Raw genomic sequence first — 20474 nt, forward strand, 5'->3', positions numbered from 1 at the left:
CCCACTGGGCATGGGAAGACAACTCTACTCAACCACATGACCCAGCGTAAACCGAATATTCCACCTAACATTGATATCTTGCTCTGTGAACAAGGTGAGATTATGTTAATTGTTTTCCTTCAGAACAGCAAATTGGAAGCAGTAAAGAATAAGCTGGTCTTTATCGCAAGGTCATAATTGTGTCACTTTTTATAAAGTTTTTTGTATTTGGATTTAAAAGGCAAAACTACGGCTCAAAAGGCACAAACTACGGCTCTGTGATCTTGGCTGGACATGTCTTAGTTCGGTGGCAGAGGAATTATTGGAGACATGCCCGGTTACAAAGAGCAGATTAAGGTTGGGTGTCATTCTGACACCACCCATGACCTTTCTGGGAATTGAATCATAACCTGTTGTTGTAGGTCAGGAGTTCTAGATGACTAGACCTACTAGGACAAGGCAGCTCTCTATACTGTGATGACATTCAGTCACTCACAAACTAAAAAACTAATTCACTAAAAATAAATTTAAAATTTCATGTTTCTAAAAGCTTGTGTAAGAATGCTGAATCCAGTTTTTCCTGTTTGTTTAGGAGTGTTTGCTTGTTTCATAACAGAGCAATCATATCAGGTATATTTAAGGCGCAAACATACTAGGCGATTTTATCCCGTGCATTATTAGGACCGCTGTGAGAGTGAGAGAGTCATTGTGAGAGAGCATGCCTTCCTACAGCAACAGAATCATTGGTAGTCAACTGCCACTAGTGACAGTCTTATGCAAAGGCATCTTTCTTAGTTGATGGAGCAGAGATGGAATGTTTTGAGATTTCCTTTAGTGGTTGTGGAAGAAATGATAACAACTTTCAGTAAGTTGGTTGTGTAACCATAGTATAGGATTAGCATGTAACTTAGCTGCTGTCTGTAGTATATTTTGGTATGCTGCTAAACATGTTTCCTAAATCCAGTTATTTCACATTTACATTTAAACACATTTATAGTTGTTTTATTTTGTTTCTTAATTTATTTGATGGTTGCGCGTCACAACATTTTTGTTTCACACTGTACCTATTTTGTTCGTAGAGGTAAATGCAGACGATACACCCGCTATACTCGCTGCTAGAGCTAGAAAAGAAGTTGTCTGCTGACTTTGAAAATGGGCAGGCTGAGGCGGGCACCCGTCTTAAGGAGGTGAGGAGTATCCCTCAACTGCCCCTGAGATTGGTAAAATGAATGATATAGGCACTTTTGGGGGCATTTTAATATCTGTGTGTAAAATCATAGGCATAAAATATGTATAGATACATCTTTGCTTACTAATAGATCTGATTGCATAGATTGATAGCTCTTGTTTTCATAGAAGATAACTAAACTACTGTAACCAAGTATCATCGTTAACTTGATTGGCTTTATGGCATTTTGTTGCTTATCTGATCTCATCTTTGAATCCTACCTCCCGACAGCGTGTATTTGATCTCCTGTTCAATGTGGAGTTGCTTGCTCTTTAAAACTTGGGCGTGTTTCATTACGGTTAAAGATAAACTTACACTAAATTCTAATAGTCCTTATCAGAGAATATCAGTATCTTCTATTATTTGTGATGGTTTATGATGTTGAAGGTGATCTGACTCTCAGGATGTTTCAAGATTAAATTCTTCATAACCTGATCACAATTAAAACACTCAGATTCAAGAAAGTGTGATTATGGCATCTATGGTTGCTAAAGCCTGGATTCCATATGACAGCGCAATGATCGCGCGTGGCCCATTGATCGTGCGCAATGCATTTCTTGGGCCGCGAGGCAGTGTTTCCATATCGCACGTAAGATCCATGCTTGCATTGGACAGGGGGATATTGTCCTTACTTTTTCGTAGGAGAGACATATTTCTTCGGAAAAACAGACCTCCGCTGCGAAATTACGTGGTCAAATAAAAATCAGGCTTACTCTTTCGTATGGGAGACCGATTTCTTCGGAACAAAGCCCTTCGCTTGAATTGTGGGATAGGTTGACAAGGTCGAGCGGTGTATTGTGGGATACATAATCGCACGCACCCATTGCAAGGATCCATTCTGTTGGATACTTGTGATCAGCGTACGCACGTCGCGCGACCGTCGTGTGTTGACAGTTCCATATCACAACTGGCCGACGCACGACGTTGTGCACCTTGTTGCGCGCCTTGCGCTGTCATATGGAAACCAGGCTTAAGAGACTAACAGAATAGTGCCAACTTTAACACAATAGCTGATATCAATAAAGAGAGAGACCGGTCAGCTGAGCGAATAGTGCCGTTATTTCGGCACATATTTTTCTCCTTATCATCTTAACCATGATCAAGTTTACTTGATTTTAATCTTGAAACATTGTGGTAGTCAAATTTCTTCAAACATCAAAAAAGTCGCAAATGATAGAACAACACTGATAATTTTTGATAAAAACTACTATAATCTATATACAGTCAAACATGGATAACTCGTCCACGGATAGCTCGAAAAAATGGTTAATTCGAACATTTCCTTTGGTCCGTTCCCACGTAATGATAAATTGCTATAGATAACTCGAATTCAACACTGTTAATTCGAACTGTTTTTTTGCCCAACAGCTACCGAAACGGTTGTTTTCGCTTTAGAAAATCACTTTATTCAAAGCCATAGAGGTAAACTTCATCTTTTCGTAATTCATAAGCGTCGTTATTACCACCATCGGCAAAATATTTTTGTCAACGACTTTTCTAAAAGTTTGGTGAAATTTGATTTATACAGCGATACGATGAATAGCACGGGCTAACCGGGTCACGCGCGCAAGAATTTTCGCCACGCACATACAAGACAAAAATCGCATGTTGTTTTGTATGTGCGTGGCGAAAATCCTTGAGTGCGTGACTCGGCTAGCCCGTGATGAATAGTTTTCCGACGTTGATTCCGTGTTGAATCAACGTCGGAATGTTGAATGTTTAAAACGTCTTAAAAAATGTTGTAATTAAACGTATACGTTGTCTGAGCTACAAAAAACTATTCATCGTTTGACCTAAACACAGAATACGTGTGTACATTCAATAAATATCTATTAAAAAAGCGTGAGTGATATAGAATGTACCGTAAAACCTCGTAAAACTTCTAATTGAACAGCCTCGGAGTGTTGCTCTTAACGAATCCCAGGTAAAGTAAAGTAATCTGCATAAACTTCAAGAAAAAACGGCAAAATTGATCGTGGGTAAAACCCCAAAAGAAAAAAATGTCTTTTCTTTTGAGCATTTCAACAACGATCAAGTTTTGCCAATGTCAATCTGAAAAACGTCCTGGCAATAACATCACCTCAAACAACAAACCAATCTCAAGTGATAGAAAAATCTCTATACTTTTTCATGAAAACGTTTTAAACTTTACATTAGAAGCATTTAATTTGAAACAAGCCATTTGTGCTTTTGATTTATATTATAGTTTGTATATGTACATGTATCTACTAATAAATAAGTAAATATATGGACTTGTGACAGTGCTCTGATAACTTGAATGCTCTGATAATTCGAACACTTTTGCTCGGTCCCTTGAAGTTCGAGTTATCCATGTTTGACTGTATATATATTTCTCAAAGTCCGTATGTCTGTTGGAAATCCGGCTATGGCTATTATTAGAACAGCTGAGCTTGACAACAATAAAGCCTCAAATTCATGGACTTTCATGGAAATTCATGGAATTCTTACTGTCATTGGCAGCCTAACCTTATTAACTAGCTTAGTGGAGTTTCCATTGGCAATATGCCAGGCTACTAGCTTGAAAGGTACAGTTGTTTGACAAAGTTTTAAAACCTTTACAGTTGTTTTTATTTCTCTCTTAATTTATTTCAACTACACGACACACTTCTCTCATGATATGTAGTTTGAAAGTTAGAATGGCAAATGTTGTTATATGTTAAATACAAATTAATTTTCTGTCCTAAGACTCTTCTATAACACGGGCAACGCCGGGTGGCACAGCTTGTTAATATATAAAGATATATATAAATCTATATATTTTTAAATATATTTATATATAAAGATATATTTGTATTTAAATATTTCTTTGTATATAAATATATATTTAAACATATTTATGTATAAATTTATATGTATTTATACTTCTACACTTTAAGACTTCTACATCCGAACTGACAATCATGTCCGTGGTGGTAGACAAGGAGAACAAGAGGGCTACTATAATAGATATCGCAGTACCCAATGACTACAATATAGCCAGCAAAGAAAAAGAAAAGGTAGAGAAATATCTCCCTCTTGGAGAAGAGATTGAAAAATGCTGGAATGTAAGAACAACTGTAATCCCAGTAGTCATTGGGGCACTGGGCGCAATAACACCGGCACATAAAATGTGGCTTGCCCAAATACCAACAACAATCAACTCAGGTGAGTTGCAGAAAAGTGCGCTATTGGGAACAGCTAAGATCTTGAGGCGAGTGCTCAAACTCTCAGTTCTCTGGTAGGAGACCTGAATTAGAGCAGAATTTATCACCCATACGGGTTAACCGGGGTGAGGAAACAATTTTTTTTATATATTTATATTTAAAGATATAAATATATTTATAAGTATATTCCTATAAATATATATGTAAATAAATGTTCTATCTTTCGGTTTTATCTCGAGTCCATTAAAAAAATTGAGGTTGACAAACTATTTCTCTTTTTGTGTACTACAAGGTGTTCTATGATTGTGTTAAAATGTTGTGAATTAAGTAGAGACCACAACTACATCTGATGGCCTTTTGTTAGGTATAATAGAAAATGAAAGCTATCGGAGTAGATTCAGCGGAACCCAAGGCCAGGCGTATCTCAGCCGGTCTCGGTTTCACCAAGGAGATACAGGAGAGACCAACCAAACACTTCTCTGGTGGCCGGACGATGAGAGTTTCTCTTGCCAGGTCTGTCCTCTAGGACTATAGAAGTCAGAATATTGGCCTATTGTGGTGCATGCTTGGGAAGGTTATCACCTCGTTATTATATTGTAAGATGACTATTTGTTTATTTATACTTTTATAATATATAATACATGGCAATGTCGGGAGGATGTGAGAAATTGTAAGGTGTAATAACTAATTGCACGATTATTCCATAGTGTGGAAAGCAATCAATTGGCACAGGTGGAGGAGTGACAATCCATGAACTTATGAGCTGTGAGTTCGAATCCTCTTTAAAGCAATCTTTTTTCTAACTTCGACGTGTAGTTTTGGACAAATAGATGGACACGGCTTTTACAAATAGCTTTTTACTAAAAAAATTATTTTGCAAATGTTACATAGTCATGTTATATATCAATAGTTTTTTACTATTTATTGAAATTATGGCCAGTACAGTAATATTTATATATATGTGCTAATTTATTGGCAATCATTTCATTTCAAATAGAAATGTTTTTCAAATTGTGCTATACAACAATATTAAAAGAAAAAAAGGGCAACAGTTAGCCGCTAAAATCGAATGAATAGTTTGACAACTTGCGTTTAAAATGTCTTTTTCTGCTAAGAGAATGGATATTAGGTGGAAGATTGTTAAATCAGCTGATCGAAGAATAACAATCATTACAGCATTTTAGCGTAATTTCCGAACTTCTTTGATCAGTGATTGCGGAACTGCCACCATGATAAAATGTAGAACTCACTAAAGTATCCCCTCTTTGATGATGGTTTGGAAAAACACACATAATTATGTAATACACAGTCATTAAGCAACTAAGACTGATTTGTTTGTAGAAAAAGACAAAATAATTGCCATAGATTGCATCACCAACAATTGTTACATGCAGGATTCATAATAAAATACAGTCAAACATGGATAACTCGCCCACGGATAGCTCGAACACATGGTTAACTTGAACGGTTTCTTTGGTCCGTTCCCACGTAATGATAAATTGCTATAGATAACTCGAACTCAACACTGTTAACTCAAACGGTTTTTGCCCAACAACTACCGAAACGGTGTTTATCGCTTTAGAAAATCACTTTATTCCAAGCCATAGAGGTAAACCTCAACTTTTCGTAATTCATAAGCATCTTTATTACTACCATCGGCAAAATATTTTTGTCAACGACTTTTCTAAAGGTGTGGTGAATTTTGATTTATTCCAAACATCCGCTTAGCGATCGCCCTTCGGAAGTAAGGAAAGTAGTATTCGTTAAGAGCAACACTCGGAGGCAGTTCAATTAGGAGTTTTACGAGGTTTTACGGTACATTGTATATCACTCTATTACTCGCGCTTTTTGAATGGATACTTATTGAACGTACATGTATTCTGTGTTTAGGTCAAGCAATGAATAGTTTTCCGACATTATATCCGTGTTGAATGAACGTAGGAATGTTGAATGTTTAAAAAATCTTAAAAGTTGTTGTAATTAAACGTATACGTTGTCTTAGCTAAAAAAAACCATTGACCGTTTGACCTAAACACAGAATACGTGTGTACATTCAATAAGTATCCATTCAAAAAGTGTGAGTGATATACAATGTACCATAAAACCTCGTAAAACTTCTAATTGAACTGCGTCGGAGTGTTGCTCTAAACGAATCCCAGGTAAAGTGAGGTAATCCTTGCATAAACTTCAAAAAAAAATCGGCAAAATTGATCGTGGGTGAAACGCTCAAAAGAAGAAAAGTGTCTTTTCTTTTGAGCATTTCAACAACGATCAAGTTTTGCCAATGTCAATCTAAAAAACGTCCTGGCAATAACATCACCTCAAACAACAAACCAATCTCAAGTGATTGAAAAAATCTCTATACTTTTTGATAAAAACGTTTTAAACTTTACACTAGAAGCATTTAATTTGAAACAAGCCATTATGTGATTTTGATTCATATTATAGTTTGTATATGTACATGTATTTACTAATAAATAAGTAAATACATGGACTTGTGACACTGCTCTGATAACTTGAACGCTCTGATAATTCGAACACTTTTGCTCGGTCCCGCAAAGTTCGAGTTATTCATGTTTGACTGTACTTTGAAATCTGCATCAAAATGTTGTATAGAACAAAATGTACACTTTTCTCAGAGCCTTGTTCCTTGAGCCAACCCTCTTGCTGCTCGATGAACCGACCAATCACCTCGATCTGAATGCTGTCATATGGCTAGACAATTACCTGCAGAATTGGAAAAAGATCCTCCTGATCGTTTCCCACGACCAGTCTTTCCTTGACAACGTGTGCACTGACATTATTTACCTTGACATGCAAAAGCAGTTTTTCTACAAGGGAAACTATGGTGGGTACCTGCATTATATTAAGAACTTAAGCTATATTCATGTTTCTCAGGGGTAATTTTTGTTAAACAGTTCTTATGGTTGGTAGAATTTGCTTAATTTATGCTGCGTGATTGGTGTAGTTCGCTTCATGGATGTATGTGTATGTCTGGATGTTTTTGGATTGCTTCACGATATATGTGGTTGTGTAGCATTATCATTAGGATATATTTGGTTGTTTAGCATTATTATTATGATGTATTTGTTGGTTAAGCTTTATTATTAGGATATATGTGGTTGTTTAGCATTATTATTAGGACATGTGCGGTTGTGTAGCACTATTATTAGGATATATGTGGTTGTGTAGCATTATTATTGGGTTAAATGTGGTTGTTTAGCATTATTATTAGGATATGTTTGGTTGTGTAGCACTTATTAATAGGATATATGTGGCTGTTTAACATTATTATTAGGATATATGTGGTTGTGTAGTATTATTATTAGGATATATTTGGTTGTTTAGCACTGTTTTTCAGGATATATTTGTTTGTTTAGCATTATTATTAGGTTATTTTTGGTTGTTTAGCATTATTATTAGGATTAATGTGGTTGTGTAGCATTATTATTAGGATATATATGTGGTTGTGTAGCATTATTATTAGCATATATTCGGTTGTTTAGCACTATTATTAGGATATATGTGGTTGTTTAGCATTATTATTAGGATATATGCGGTTGTGTAGGATTATTATTAGGATATATGTGGTTGTGTAGCATTATTATTGGGTTAAATGTGGTTGTTTAGCATTATTATTAGGATATATTTGGTTGTGTAGCACTTATTAATATGATATATGTGGCTGTTTAACATTATTATTAGGATATATGTGGTTGCGTAGTATTATTATTAGGATATATTTGGTTGTTTAGCACTATTTTTCAGGATATATTTGTTTGTTTAGCATTATTATTAGGTTATTTTTGGTTGTTTAGCATTATTATTATGATTAATGTGGTTGTGTAGCATTATTATTAGGATATATGTGGTTGTGTAGCATTATTATTAGGATATATGTGGTTGTTTAGCATTATTTTAGTGTATATTTGGTTTTTTACATAATTTTTAGGACATATATCGTTGTTTAGCATCATTATTATGATATATTTGGTTGTTTAGCATTATTATTAGGATATATGTGGTTGTTTAGCATAATTATTAGGATATATTTGGTTGTTTAACATTATTATTAGGATATGGGTGGTTATTTAGCATTATTATTAGGATGTATTCGGTTGTGTAGCGTCATTCAAAAAGATGTTCAAACAGAAGCGGAAGGAACAGATAAAGGATTATGAAAAGCAGGAGAAAAGACTGAGAGAAATGAAGGCGAGCGGGGAATCTTCAAAGGATGCTGTAAGTTGTCTTTCCTCTGTTTGCCTGGGGTTTTTATCTCCGTTAGGAAGACGGTTGAAAGTACTGCCACTGATAAGATAGATCTTGGGGGATTTACGGTTCCATTCCACAGTAGACCTCATGAGATGCTATCTTTAGAGTTAAATTTTGTATAACTGGAACTACTTTACTAGACTTGCTGTCACTGGCAGCGGAGTCCTGCTGCTGATCTGTCCTGGCGATTTTATAAGGCTACATTCAAGTCGCTATGTTTATTATACAGGATTGACTGTTTCAAACATTCTTTATTGTGGAATGGGGTAGCATATCCATATACTTGGAGTTGTCCTCCACTTGCCATATATTCTTGATGTGCGACAGGCATTTTAATTACTCTATCAATGGTTTATGCGTCAATCCAATGTTGCAGCAGACACCCTACGCCTTTGTCATAAGGCATGTGTTGACTGTTGTACTTTAAAAAACAATAAAATATTTCTAAGATGTATTAATGCATCACCACACATGCGCATGTACACGGACCCTAACTGGCTCGGCTTTTACGTATCTTTATGAACTTCAATCAAGGCTGCAACTTCCGGAGTGTTCTTAAAGTTGTGAGGGGTACGCAAGATGTAAACACAAGATACCCAGATCAGTGTCTCTCAAACAACAGTTTGAGGTTCAATTGGTTTCACTTAAGATTGTCTCTCCAACTATAGCCTGGTTCCCATATACGTCGCTAAGCACCGGCGATAGCACCGCAGGCTATTAGTGGTGAATTGGGAACCTATGCGCCGCTAATAGTTTAGCGCTGTTCAAATTTCGCCAAAGGCCGCAGGAAAAACATTCCCGAAATGCACTGTACGGTTGAGGTTAGGGTGGGATGCTTTCCACTGTAACAGATAAACGGAAACCACTAGCATAAAATGGAACTGCTTATGAAACATTTTAAATACTGATTTTGTAAATTAAATCTGTTCAAACTCTTTTTGCTATAGTATAGTTCCGGAGGCAGCCTGATGGTTTAAAACTCCTGGCCTCCAAACACAGGTTAGGGTTCAACTCCCAAAAAGGCCACTGACAGCGACAGGAATATCATCAAACCTTAAATTACTCTCTGCCATGGGCATGTCTCCTGTCATTAAGGTTTCCTTGACACTAGACTCAGACATTTCCAGTCAAGATCACAGAGGCAATATTTGTACAACAATAATTTTATAAACATGCACAGCCTCTGCTTGCGGTAGGCTAAGCCATCATCATATCCCATCTTCTAGGAATTGATTACTCAAACATGAGATACTTTCTTATTTGACATGAAACAATGGAATCCTTTAAACAAATACATTGTATAAAAATAATCTGATCGAGATCGTGGAAATTCTGTCATACATATAATAGAAACCTTTTTAATATGTGGTAAAAGTATATACTTTTTGCTTTGTTGTTTTTCAGTATAAACTAGAATGCAGCTGTCATGATCAGTTTATGTAAATTTGAATATAAAAGGTGCCGTTGGTTCAGACTCCCTTTTGTGACTCTGAGACACAAGAGTGCAGCTGAGCTTGTCAGGGTTAGCAGGGTAAAATCAGCCACTGCCAGGGTTCCTGTGCTACATTTATGACCCATGCAGTAGCAGTGCAATGATCCATCAATCATCCAGCATTCTTCCTTGCCTGTGTATCCAATGGCAGTAGACAGATCCTCTCCCTTCAGGCACCTCCTCAATCCTATCAAAAGTTGTCATTTTGTTAACTAGTATTTATCACTGTTTCCATGAAACGGTTAATTTGCAAGGTTGTGTCATCCACATGATGAAACCGGCAAACGTCCACAAGTCAAGCGAGTTTCATGTACTCTCAAATTTTTCAAATTTGAGATTCAACTGAATTGTCGTATTGTGTGGATAACTCCCAAGTTAATGTATTTAATCAGGCTTTCAATTTAAAACTGATACTTTTCACAAATTGTAAATCGAATTTAAAGCAGTTTTAACTACCAAACTCACCGCTAGCCGCTGCTAAGCCATCTTGGTATGGCTTCACACTTTTATAGCACGCTGCACAGTCATCTATCTAATAATTTTTGTTGAGTTTGACCTTTGTTTTGCAGCCTTCGACCTGGTTCCACTCACAGGAGTAACAGGAATAAGGTTGTTTAATCCTCTAACTGCTGTCAGTGCGGCTCGTAGCACTACTAGCAGTCTTGTCATGTTGTCCTGATTGGAATGTAATGAAATGGATTAGCCTGGTTAGCCTGTTCACCCAGCTTAACTATCAATGTTTCTATCGTCACGATGACGCGGATTTGAATTTGTGCGCATTTGGAGCTACCTTGCGATGAGTGTTACAATGGACATGCAGATTAACATCAGTGCTTTGTTAAAATAGATAAAGAATTCTACACCAGAGGGTCATAGCAGTTTCATGTCTCATTTGGCAGCAACCTTTCAAATAGGAATGCCTGAAATATGGAAAATGTTTAAAGTGGAATAGCTTGCACGGTGATTTCTCTTACATCATCCACATTTGCCGTTTCCATCTTTTGCAAGCTTGGAACATTTGATAAAAAGTTGTGTGTAACAAAAATCAATTATAGCAAGTAGCATGTTTCTCTGCTACAACACTATGTCTGTTTAGTAACTGCACAGTTAGAAATGTTATAAATAAAAACTGCTACTTTGTGCTCTGTTCAATCATCAACAGAACCGGTGGTCTACAGTGGACAAGGTCTGCTGCAAACTACTTTTAAAGCACATAAATTACATAATTTTGTTATTATATATTTCAATACATCCATGTCTTGGCCTTCGAATGAGCCTGTTTTCAATACACAAAGAATAATAGAACTATGAAAAACAGGGTGTCAAAAATATGTCCTGCAAAAAAAACACTTGGTTCAGGTTCTCAAATTTTGACGTCATCATTATCATTCATCCCTTTCGCTGCCATTGAGACTGCGCTTTTCTGTGACAATCAGTGCTCTTAAACCCAGAGAGAGCTAATAATAAACTAGCATTTTAGATAATCAACAATGCCCGGGGATCGTGCTAACGCCCGACCAATACAAACACATGTTCTGAGTTAATAGATTTTGGGTGATTGTTAGAGTTTGCTTTTTTCATCCTTTTGTTCATTTTAATAATAGTAATTATTATCACATCATTTTATATGATGGCATTGTTTGTTCCATACAGAAATGTAGAGGAATCGACCCCGAGCTGCTTGTGATGCAAGAGGTGGCTGAAGAGAGACAAAGAGTAAGTGAACTTGAATAATAACTAATTAGTAATTAAATATAAATATTAAAGTTGAAATATTTATATTATATTATTAAATATTTGAATAAATTGTATGGTAAATATAATACAGATGTATTGGACAGTGAAATTAATCACTTTGTGTATGATATATACTAGCTTATAGGCAAATCAAGTTATTTACAGTTGGCTTCTCTATTTTGAACAACCCCAGAGTACAGTGAGTCACCCCCAATGATTGATATAATTCAATTGACTTCTACAGCAAAATAGAACAAAAACAGAAATGACTACCAACAACATACCTGGTTGTTGGCCACTCATAGCTGTTCACCCTCTAATCAATAAAATTACTAACCATCATTTATTGATCTTAGGTGATTAAGGAATATCAAGATGTAAGAAGATGGTGCCACTGTAGACATTGTGCTTTGATGTCTACTGGAGCCCAGAATGTATGCTGTCAAGAACATGCTGCAGGATCAGAAAAGATTTTGACTGGAGACAGGTTAGTGCCAATTCAATGGTTATCACTAGTGTTGGAACATAATGCTTGCTCTTGGCTATACCCTGGCAGTACTGTGACTCTTGTATGCGGGATTGACATGCTTTGTTGTTTTCTCACTTTAGTTGCATAACAATGAACCCTGGGTGGAACAACTACTACAGGAAGCACCTCTAGAAATGTCTAGGAACCAATACCTGGTATATCATGGTAAGTAGTTATCATACTTGTTGCCTCTCGTCTCCGGTGATTTGATATAATAGCAGTGATTATATAAACAGTTTATAAGCACATTTATTACTAATTATTTCTAGATGACAAATATGTTCTTACTGGTGAACCAGTGGAACAAGGAGTAAGACAGAGGTTCTTTGGCTATCAAAACCTGGTGTTCTGGCTATATCCTGGACTTCGAAGAAATGAGAAGCATCCGCTTCCAGCTTGCATGTATCACTATGTACATTTAAAATTTCCTAACACTGATAATAAATAACTTTATAGTGAATATCATGAATAGATTGATACTGTTGAGCATATACTGATTGCCCTATAAATAAATTCACCACATAGCTGTTTTTGTCTTCTAACTTTAAAAACATAAATAAAGTACAACAGGAAACTAAAACAATTCCTTTTCCGCTTAGCAGTTGTCTGGTTTGAAGCCCCCTTGTTGGTGTCAGTCTTATTCTTGGTAGTCGTCTTCTTCTTTGTTGGTGCTGGAGTTTGACCCTTGAAAACAGTAACACTACTAAGCAACTGTGTGCTACACCCTTGCCAAACCATCACATGTACAACCTGTCAAGTAGGCATCCTTTCAGCACGCTGTTTGTGCTCTTGTTAGCATTAGTTTATATTATTTCTTGTCTTTGGAGAGAGGATGGCAAAACTAAGGATAATATTCAAGTTATGAAGCTATTGATAGAATTGCTTTGTATACGACAGGAATTTCTACCCGCCTTTTGTCAACTTCAGGTTTGGGCTCTTGTGAAAGTAGTTGCTGTTGTAGTAGTATTATTATCTGAAGAATTGGTATCGCTTTCCATGTTTCTTTCTAAATATGATTATGCTTCAATAAATATACTCTCATTGATAAACTGTCGACCTGCAGTGACGTGGTTCTAGGACTATATGTAATTTAAATTCCCCCGAGATCACACAATGCTTGAAATTAATTAGCCTCAGTTGTGCCCCTCAACATCACAATAAAAAATATATGGCTAGTGCACAATATCATTGAAAAAACATAATATGGTGCTTGGATTTTGAGCTATTTATCAAAGAAATAATCAGTACATGGAGAGATGATGACACTGATCCCTTTGTCATGTTCATCGTCTCTCTTGAGTTGTCCTACCTTCGCCTGCCTCTAGCGTCATTATGGTAGTTGATAAATAAGTGGTAAGAGCACACAACACCAAATATAACAATTATGATGTAATAGTTTACGACCTATAATATTGAGCATTTCTGCAGTAGAGCTCTGGGGAAATCCTATAAACACCAACCAATGTATGTTTCACCATGTCAAACAATGGCTCATTTGAAAGCCAAGATATGGAAGAACCTGAACAAGCTGAAACAGTACTGATATAACTGAGGTGGTTTAATTTAATTTGACACTTGATTTAGTTTGGAATATCTGTTCCTACAGGCAGCGCAACTTGTTCCATACGGCAACCGTTGGTAATCAGCTTTGAGAATCCAGTTGGAAGACTAACAAGCAACACAAAATCTCAAGAAACAAGAATGCTTAAGCATTTCTCATGAAAAGTCTAGAGTTGTCATCCTTTTCACTTGACAAACTGAAGACACATGATAATGTAAGTTCTCACATACCATATGTCTGTAAATAAACACCTTCATGTTCCAATCTGCACTTTGTGTTAACCTCTCATTCTTAAGTCTAACAAAAGTAGTCCATCACTTACAGAGTATTTCTATCATAGCAGTTATAATAGCATCTGAGGCGTATGTTCATTCATTATTGCAAATTAGCTTCCAAGCAGAGTTTCGTTGTCAGAAATTAGCTGTAAAATTTGTTTTAAAACATGTATCAAATATTAAGTTATTAGTTTTATATATAAGTTTTTCATTATTAACATATTTACCTAAAATTTAAACTTAATGAAAAGGCAATCTCTACATTAACAAACTGCCTGAGGTTTGACTGTGTAACATGACTTCTACAGTGTGCACATCTATGCAAATCAATTGATAACTTGCCACAGAAGGCAACTCATTTTACTAACCAACTTTTACCATCGGGCCTGCTGGTACTAGAACAGTAAACCATCATAACAATGTGACTAGTGGCTGTCATATCAATTCATCAAGGCTAATTTTATTAATAACTAGTTATGCCAAGGCAGTCAATTAGTGCAGGTAATAGTGCGCTGGGCGATCAAGCTGACAGTTGTGTGTTCAAATCCCGTTGAAAGCATTTCTTTTCTGTAACACTTCAGCAGGGCTTCAGACATACAGACACACAAATGGACATGGCTCTTATTATAGTGAATATTATGAAATACACATTCATGTAGATATATTTTACCAGCAGGAATGATTGACCTCTTTGCCTAAAAAATAGGAGAGTCTAGGGCACTGATGAAATGGAAAACGCACAAATGGACATGTATGTGTCCTCAGCTATATGTGTGTCATCTCTCAACATAATCTGCAGTTCCCAAAGTTTGTGTGTATGTCCAGCTATTGCTATTAAAATCGTTGAAATCATATACAGTATATGATACACTATTGATCAATATGCATTGTATAGCTCAGTGGTAGGGTGTGTGCATATGTTATACAGTATATGATACACTATTGATCAATATGCATTGTATAGCTCAGTGGTAGAGTGTGTGGATTTAAAACTTGTGGTTACAATCTTTGTGAGTTCAAATTCATCAGAATGTGGAATCACTGAGCTATACAATGCATATTGATCAATAGTGTATCATATACTGTATAACATATGCACACACTCTACCACTGAGCTATACAATGCATATTGGTCAATGGTGTACCATATACTGTATAACATATCCACACACTCTACCTCTGAGCTATATAATGCATATTGATCAATAGTGTATCATATACTGTATAACATATTCACACACTCTACTCTGAGCTATATAATGCATATTGATCAATAGTGTATCATATACTGTATAACATATGCACACACTCTACTCTGAGCTATATAATGCATATTGATCAATAGTGTATCATATACTGTATAACATATGCACACACTCTACCACTGAGCTATACAATGCATATTGATCAATAGTGTATCACATACTGTATAACATATGCACACACTCTACTCTGAGCTATATAATGCATATTGATCAATAGTGTATCATATACTGTATAACATATCCACACACTCTACCACTGAGCTATATAATGCATATTGATCAATAGTGTATCCTATACTGTATAACATATGCACACACTCTACTCTGAGCTATATAATGCATATTGATCAATAGTGTATCATATACTGTATAACATATGCACACACTCTACCACTGAACCATACGATGCATATTGATCAATAGTGTATCATATACTGTATAACATATCCACACACTCTACCACTGAGCTATACAATGCATATTGATCAAAAGTGTATCATATACTGTATAACATATGCACACACTCTACCACTGAGCCATACGATGCATATTGATCAATAGTGTATCATATACTGTATAACATATGCACACACTCTACCACTGAGCCATACGATGCATATTGATCAATAGTGTATCATATACTGTATAACATATGCATACACTCTACCGCTGAGCTATATAATGCATATTGATCAATAGTGTATCATATACTGTATAACATATGCACACACTCTACCACTGAGCCATACAATGCATATTGACCAATAGTGTATCATATACTGTATAACATATGCATACACTCTACCGCTGAGCTATACAATGCATATTGATCAATAGTGTATCATATACTGTATAACATATGCACACACTCTACCACTGAGCCATACAATGCATATTGACCAATAGTGTATCATATACTGTATAACATATGCATACACTCTACCGCTGAGCTATATAATGCATATTGATCAATAGTGTATCATATACTGTATAACATATGCACACACTCTACCACTGAGCCATACAATGCATATTGATCAATAGTGTATCATATACTGTATAACATATGCATACACTCTACCGCTGAGCTATACAATGCATATTGACCAATAGTGTATCATATACTGTATAACATATGCACACACTCTACCACTGAGCCATACGATGCATATTGATCAATAGTGTATCATATACTGTATAACATATTCACACACTCTACCACTGAGCTATACAATGCATATTGATCAATAGTGTATCATATACTGTATAACATATGCACACACTCTACCACTGAGCCATACGATGCATATTGATCAATAGTGTATCATATACTGTATAACATATGCATACACTCTACCGCTGAGCTATACAATGCATATTGACCAATAGTGTATCATATACTGTATAACATATGCATACACTCTACCGCTGAGCTATATAATGCATATTGATCAATAGTGTATCATATACTGTATAACATATGCACACACTCTACCACTGAGCCATACAATGCATATTGATCAATAGTGTATCATATACTGTATAACATATGCATACACTCTACCGCTGAGCTATACAATGCATATTGACCAATAGTGTATCATATACTGTATAACATATGCACACACTCTACCACTGAGCCATACGATGCATATTGATCAATAGTGTATCATATACTGTATAACATATTCACACACTCTACCACTGAGCTATACAATGCATATTGATCAATAGTGTATCATATACTGTATAACATATGCACACACTCTACCACTGAGCCATACGATGCATATTGATCAATAGTGTATCATATACTGTATAACATATGCATACACTCTACCGCTGAGCTATACAATGCATATTGACCAATAGTGTATCATATACTGTATAACATATGCACACACTCTACCACTGAGCCATACGATGCATATTGATCAATAGTGTATCATATACTGTATAACATATGCATACACTATTTGGTGTATTATTTGAAACTATGCTAATTCTATGAACTCTATAAAACGTGATGCTTTTTCGTGTTTTCTTGAACTTCTATTTTGCATTTTTGGTTCAACTGCTATATTGCTGTCAAGGTCAATTCTTTTCACGCGGACAATTGTATTATTTTCGTAGGAAGATCCTTGACATTTTCTCTCTCCGTTTTGTCAGACAAAGACAGTACAATACCTTATCTTTACATTGGTACAAGTGTCGAATGGTACCAGTATCACCGTATTCAATGTTTTGATGGATGGCTTCTGGTCGAACTAACCTGTGTTTCATATACACACACTCGCACACTCACACACATGAAATAATTGTTATTAGCTATTACTTCTAGCTATTTAGCTAGTACTTGCTATAAGTTCACATTTACATTTAAACCCTATTATAGTTGGGTTATTCATTTTTCAATTTATTTGATAATCACAAAACATTTTCCTCTTGATATGAAGTTTGAAACTCACAGTTGTTTGACAAAGTTTGAAAACCGTTAGTTTTTTTGTTTTTTCTCTTAATTTATTTTAACTAAACAAAACACTTTCATAATATGTCTTTTGAGAGTTAGAATGGCAAATGTTTTATGTTAAATACAATTCAATGTTCTGTCCAAAGACTTTTGATTATCCGGCAATGCAATGTAGCACAGTATAAGCAATGATTAACACCAAATCAGTTACTGTAACTGCCATGACAGAGCAAGGTCAAAGCTAATAACTCAGATTACAAAAAATTGGAGTTGTTCTCCTATTGGTCTCTTGTTTTGTATATAAAATAAGTTGATGTACTTTTCTAGTCGTGCTCTCACTACTCTTCTATGTTAAAACTATTTCTTTGGTTTATGTTGAATCCAGGGTTCTCCACAGCTGAGGCTAAGGGGCATTCTGCCACATCCGATCAAGCCGGGATGAACCCTGGTTGGATCAGTATTTTACCCGGGCTTTCTCCTTGGCCTGTAAGTTTTACTTATCATTCCTGTCAAAAGTTTCTGTGGTTCACATTTACATTAGACTCTTTGGTACCACGTATTAAAATTATTCGAAATGAGTTTAAAATAAAATTATTTATTTTGAATAAATTCAAGGTTCCTAATGTACTTAGTGAATATTTACTAATTCAAAGTGACTAAAAATTATCTCATTTTATTTTAATAAAATTTTAAAGTTTTGTAAACCTGCAGTTGAAAGTTGTAGTAATTCTGTGAAATGTTGCCTATGGTATGCCACATTAACTCAATGGGTAGACAACTCCATGAATGAAACTAAGTGAATGGTACATACATGTATGTAAAGCTAAACCTACTGAAGACACAAATAGTGTGTATCCAGCTGCTTTGTAGGATTGAATGACTCTGTAATGAAGTTATCTTAGAGTTTCTCATAAATGCTATACCTAATAACAAACAAAATGTTTCCTTATAAAATACAAGGTGAGTAGAATTAGAGTATAATGAGTTGGTATTGGAGCTTCACTATATCCAAAGATCCCCAGATGGTTTCTTATCGCACATAGACGATTCCATATTGCACATAGACGATTCCATATTGCACTTAGACAATTCCATATTGCACTTAGACAATTCCATGTTACAAATAGCCATATTCATATTGCACACTGACGATTCCATATTGCACACAGACGATTCCATATTGCACATAGACGATTCCATATTGCACATAAACGATTCCATATTGCAAATAGATGATTCCATATTGCACTTAGACGGTTCCATGTTACACATAGCCATATTTATATTGCACATAGACGATTCCATATTGCACATAGACGATTCCATAGTGCAAATAGACGATTCCTTATTGTACTTAGACGGTTCCATGTTACACATAGCCATATTTATATTGCACATAGACGATTCCATATTGCACACAGACGATTCCATATTGCACATAGACGATTCCATAGTACAAATAGACGATTTCATATTGCACATAGAAAATTCCATATTGCACTTAGACGATTCCATATTGCACTTAGACGGTTCCATATTGCACACAGACGATTCCATATTGCACATAGACAATTCCATATTGCACATAGACGATTCCATATTGCAAATAGACGATTCCATATTGCAAATAGACGGTTCCATATTGCACATAGGCGGTTCCATGTTACACATAGCCATATTTATATTGCACATAGACGATTCCATATTGCACACAGACGATTCCATTTTGCACATAGACGATTCCATATTGCAAATAGATGATTCCATATTGCACATAGATGATTCTATATTGCACAGAGACGATTCCATATTGCACATAGACAATTCCATATTGCACTTAGACGGTTCCATATTGCACACAGACGATTCCAAATTGAAAATAGACGATTCCATATTGCACATAGACGATTCCATATTGCACTTAGACGGTTCCATGTTACACATAGCCATATTTATATTGCACATAGACGATTCCATTTTGCACATAGACGATTCCATATTGCACATAGACGATTCCATAGTGCAAATAGACGATTCCATATTGCACTTAGACGGTTCCATGTTACACATAGCCATATTTATATTGCACATAGACGATTCCATTTTGCACATAGACGATTCCATATTGCACATAGACGATTCCATATTGCAAATAGACGATTCCATATTGTACTTAGACGGTTCCATGTTACACATAGCCATATTTATATTGCACATAGACGATTCCATATTGCACACAGACGATTCCATATTGCACATAGACGATTCCATAGTGCAAATAGACGATTTCATATTGCACATAGACAATTCCATATTGCACTTAGACGATTCCATATTGCACATAGACAATTCCATATTGCACTTAGACGGCTCCATATTGCACACAGACAATTCCATATTGAAAATAGACGATTCCATATTGCACATAGACGATTCCATATTGCACTTAGACGGTTCCATATTGCACACAGAAGATTCCATCTTGCACATCGATGACTTCAT

General features: G+C 35.7%; 1 protein-coding gene and 1 long non-coding RNA gene across 2 annotated transcripts; one reads left to right on the top strand and one right to left on the bottom strand.

The window, feature by feature from the left end:
- Window positions 1-12234: 12234 nt before the first annotated feature.
- Window positions 12235-12832, top strand: LOC137398932 (uncharacterized). Its single transcript, XR_010979068.1, has 3 exons — window positions 12235-12359; window positions 12482-12566; window positions 12671-12832. It is a non-coding gene; the product is annotated as an uncharacterized lncRNA (long non-coding RNA).
- Window positions 12833-18974: 6142 nt separating this feature from the next.
- On the bottom strand, window positions 18975-20474 carry LOC137398154 (EGF-like domain-containing protein comC). The gene has a single exon (XM_068084258.1). The coding sequence runs from the start codon at window positions 20472-20474 to the stop codon at window positions 18975-18977; it is 1500 nt and encodes a 499-aa protein (XP_067940359.1).

This window comes from Watersipora subatra, chromosome 6 (genome assembly GCF_963576615.1).
Source record: "Watersipora subatra chromosome 6, tzWatSuba1.1, whole genome shotgun sequence".
Classification (NCBI taxonomy): Eukaryota; Metazoa; Bryozoa; class Gymnolaemata; order Cheilostomatida; family Watersiporidae; genus Watersipora; species Watersipora subatra.

Bases quoted from the DNA above. Each gene is read 5' to 3' on its own strand.
- LOC137398154 (XM_068084258.1), bottom strand. From the start codon at position 20,474: ATGAAGTCATCGATGTGCAAGATGGAATCTTCTGTGTGCAATATGGAA.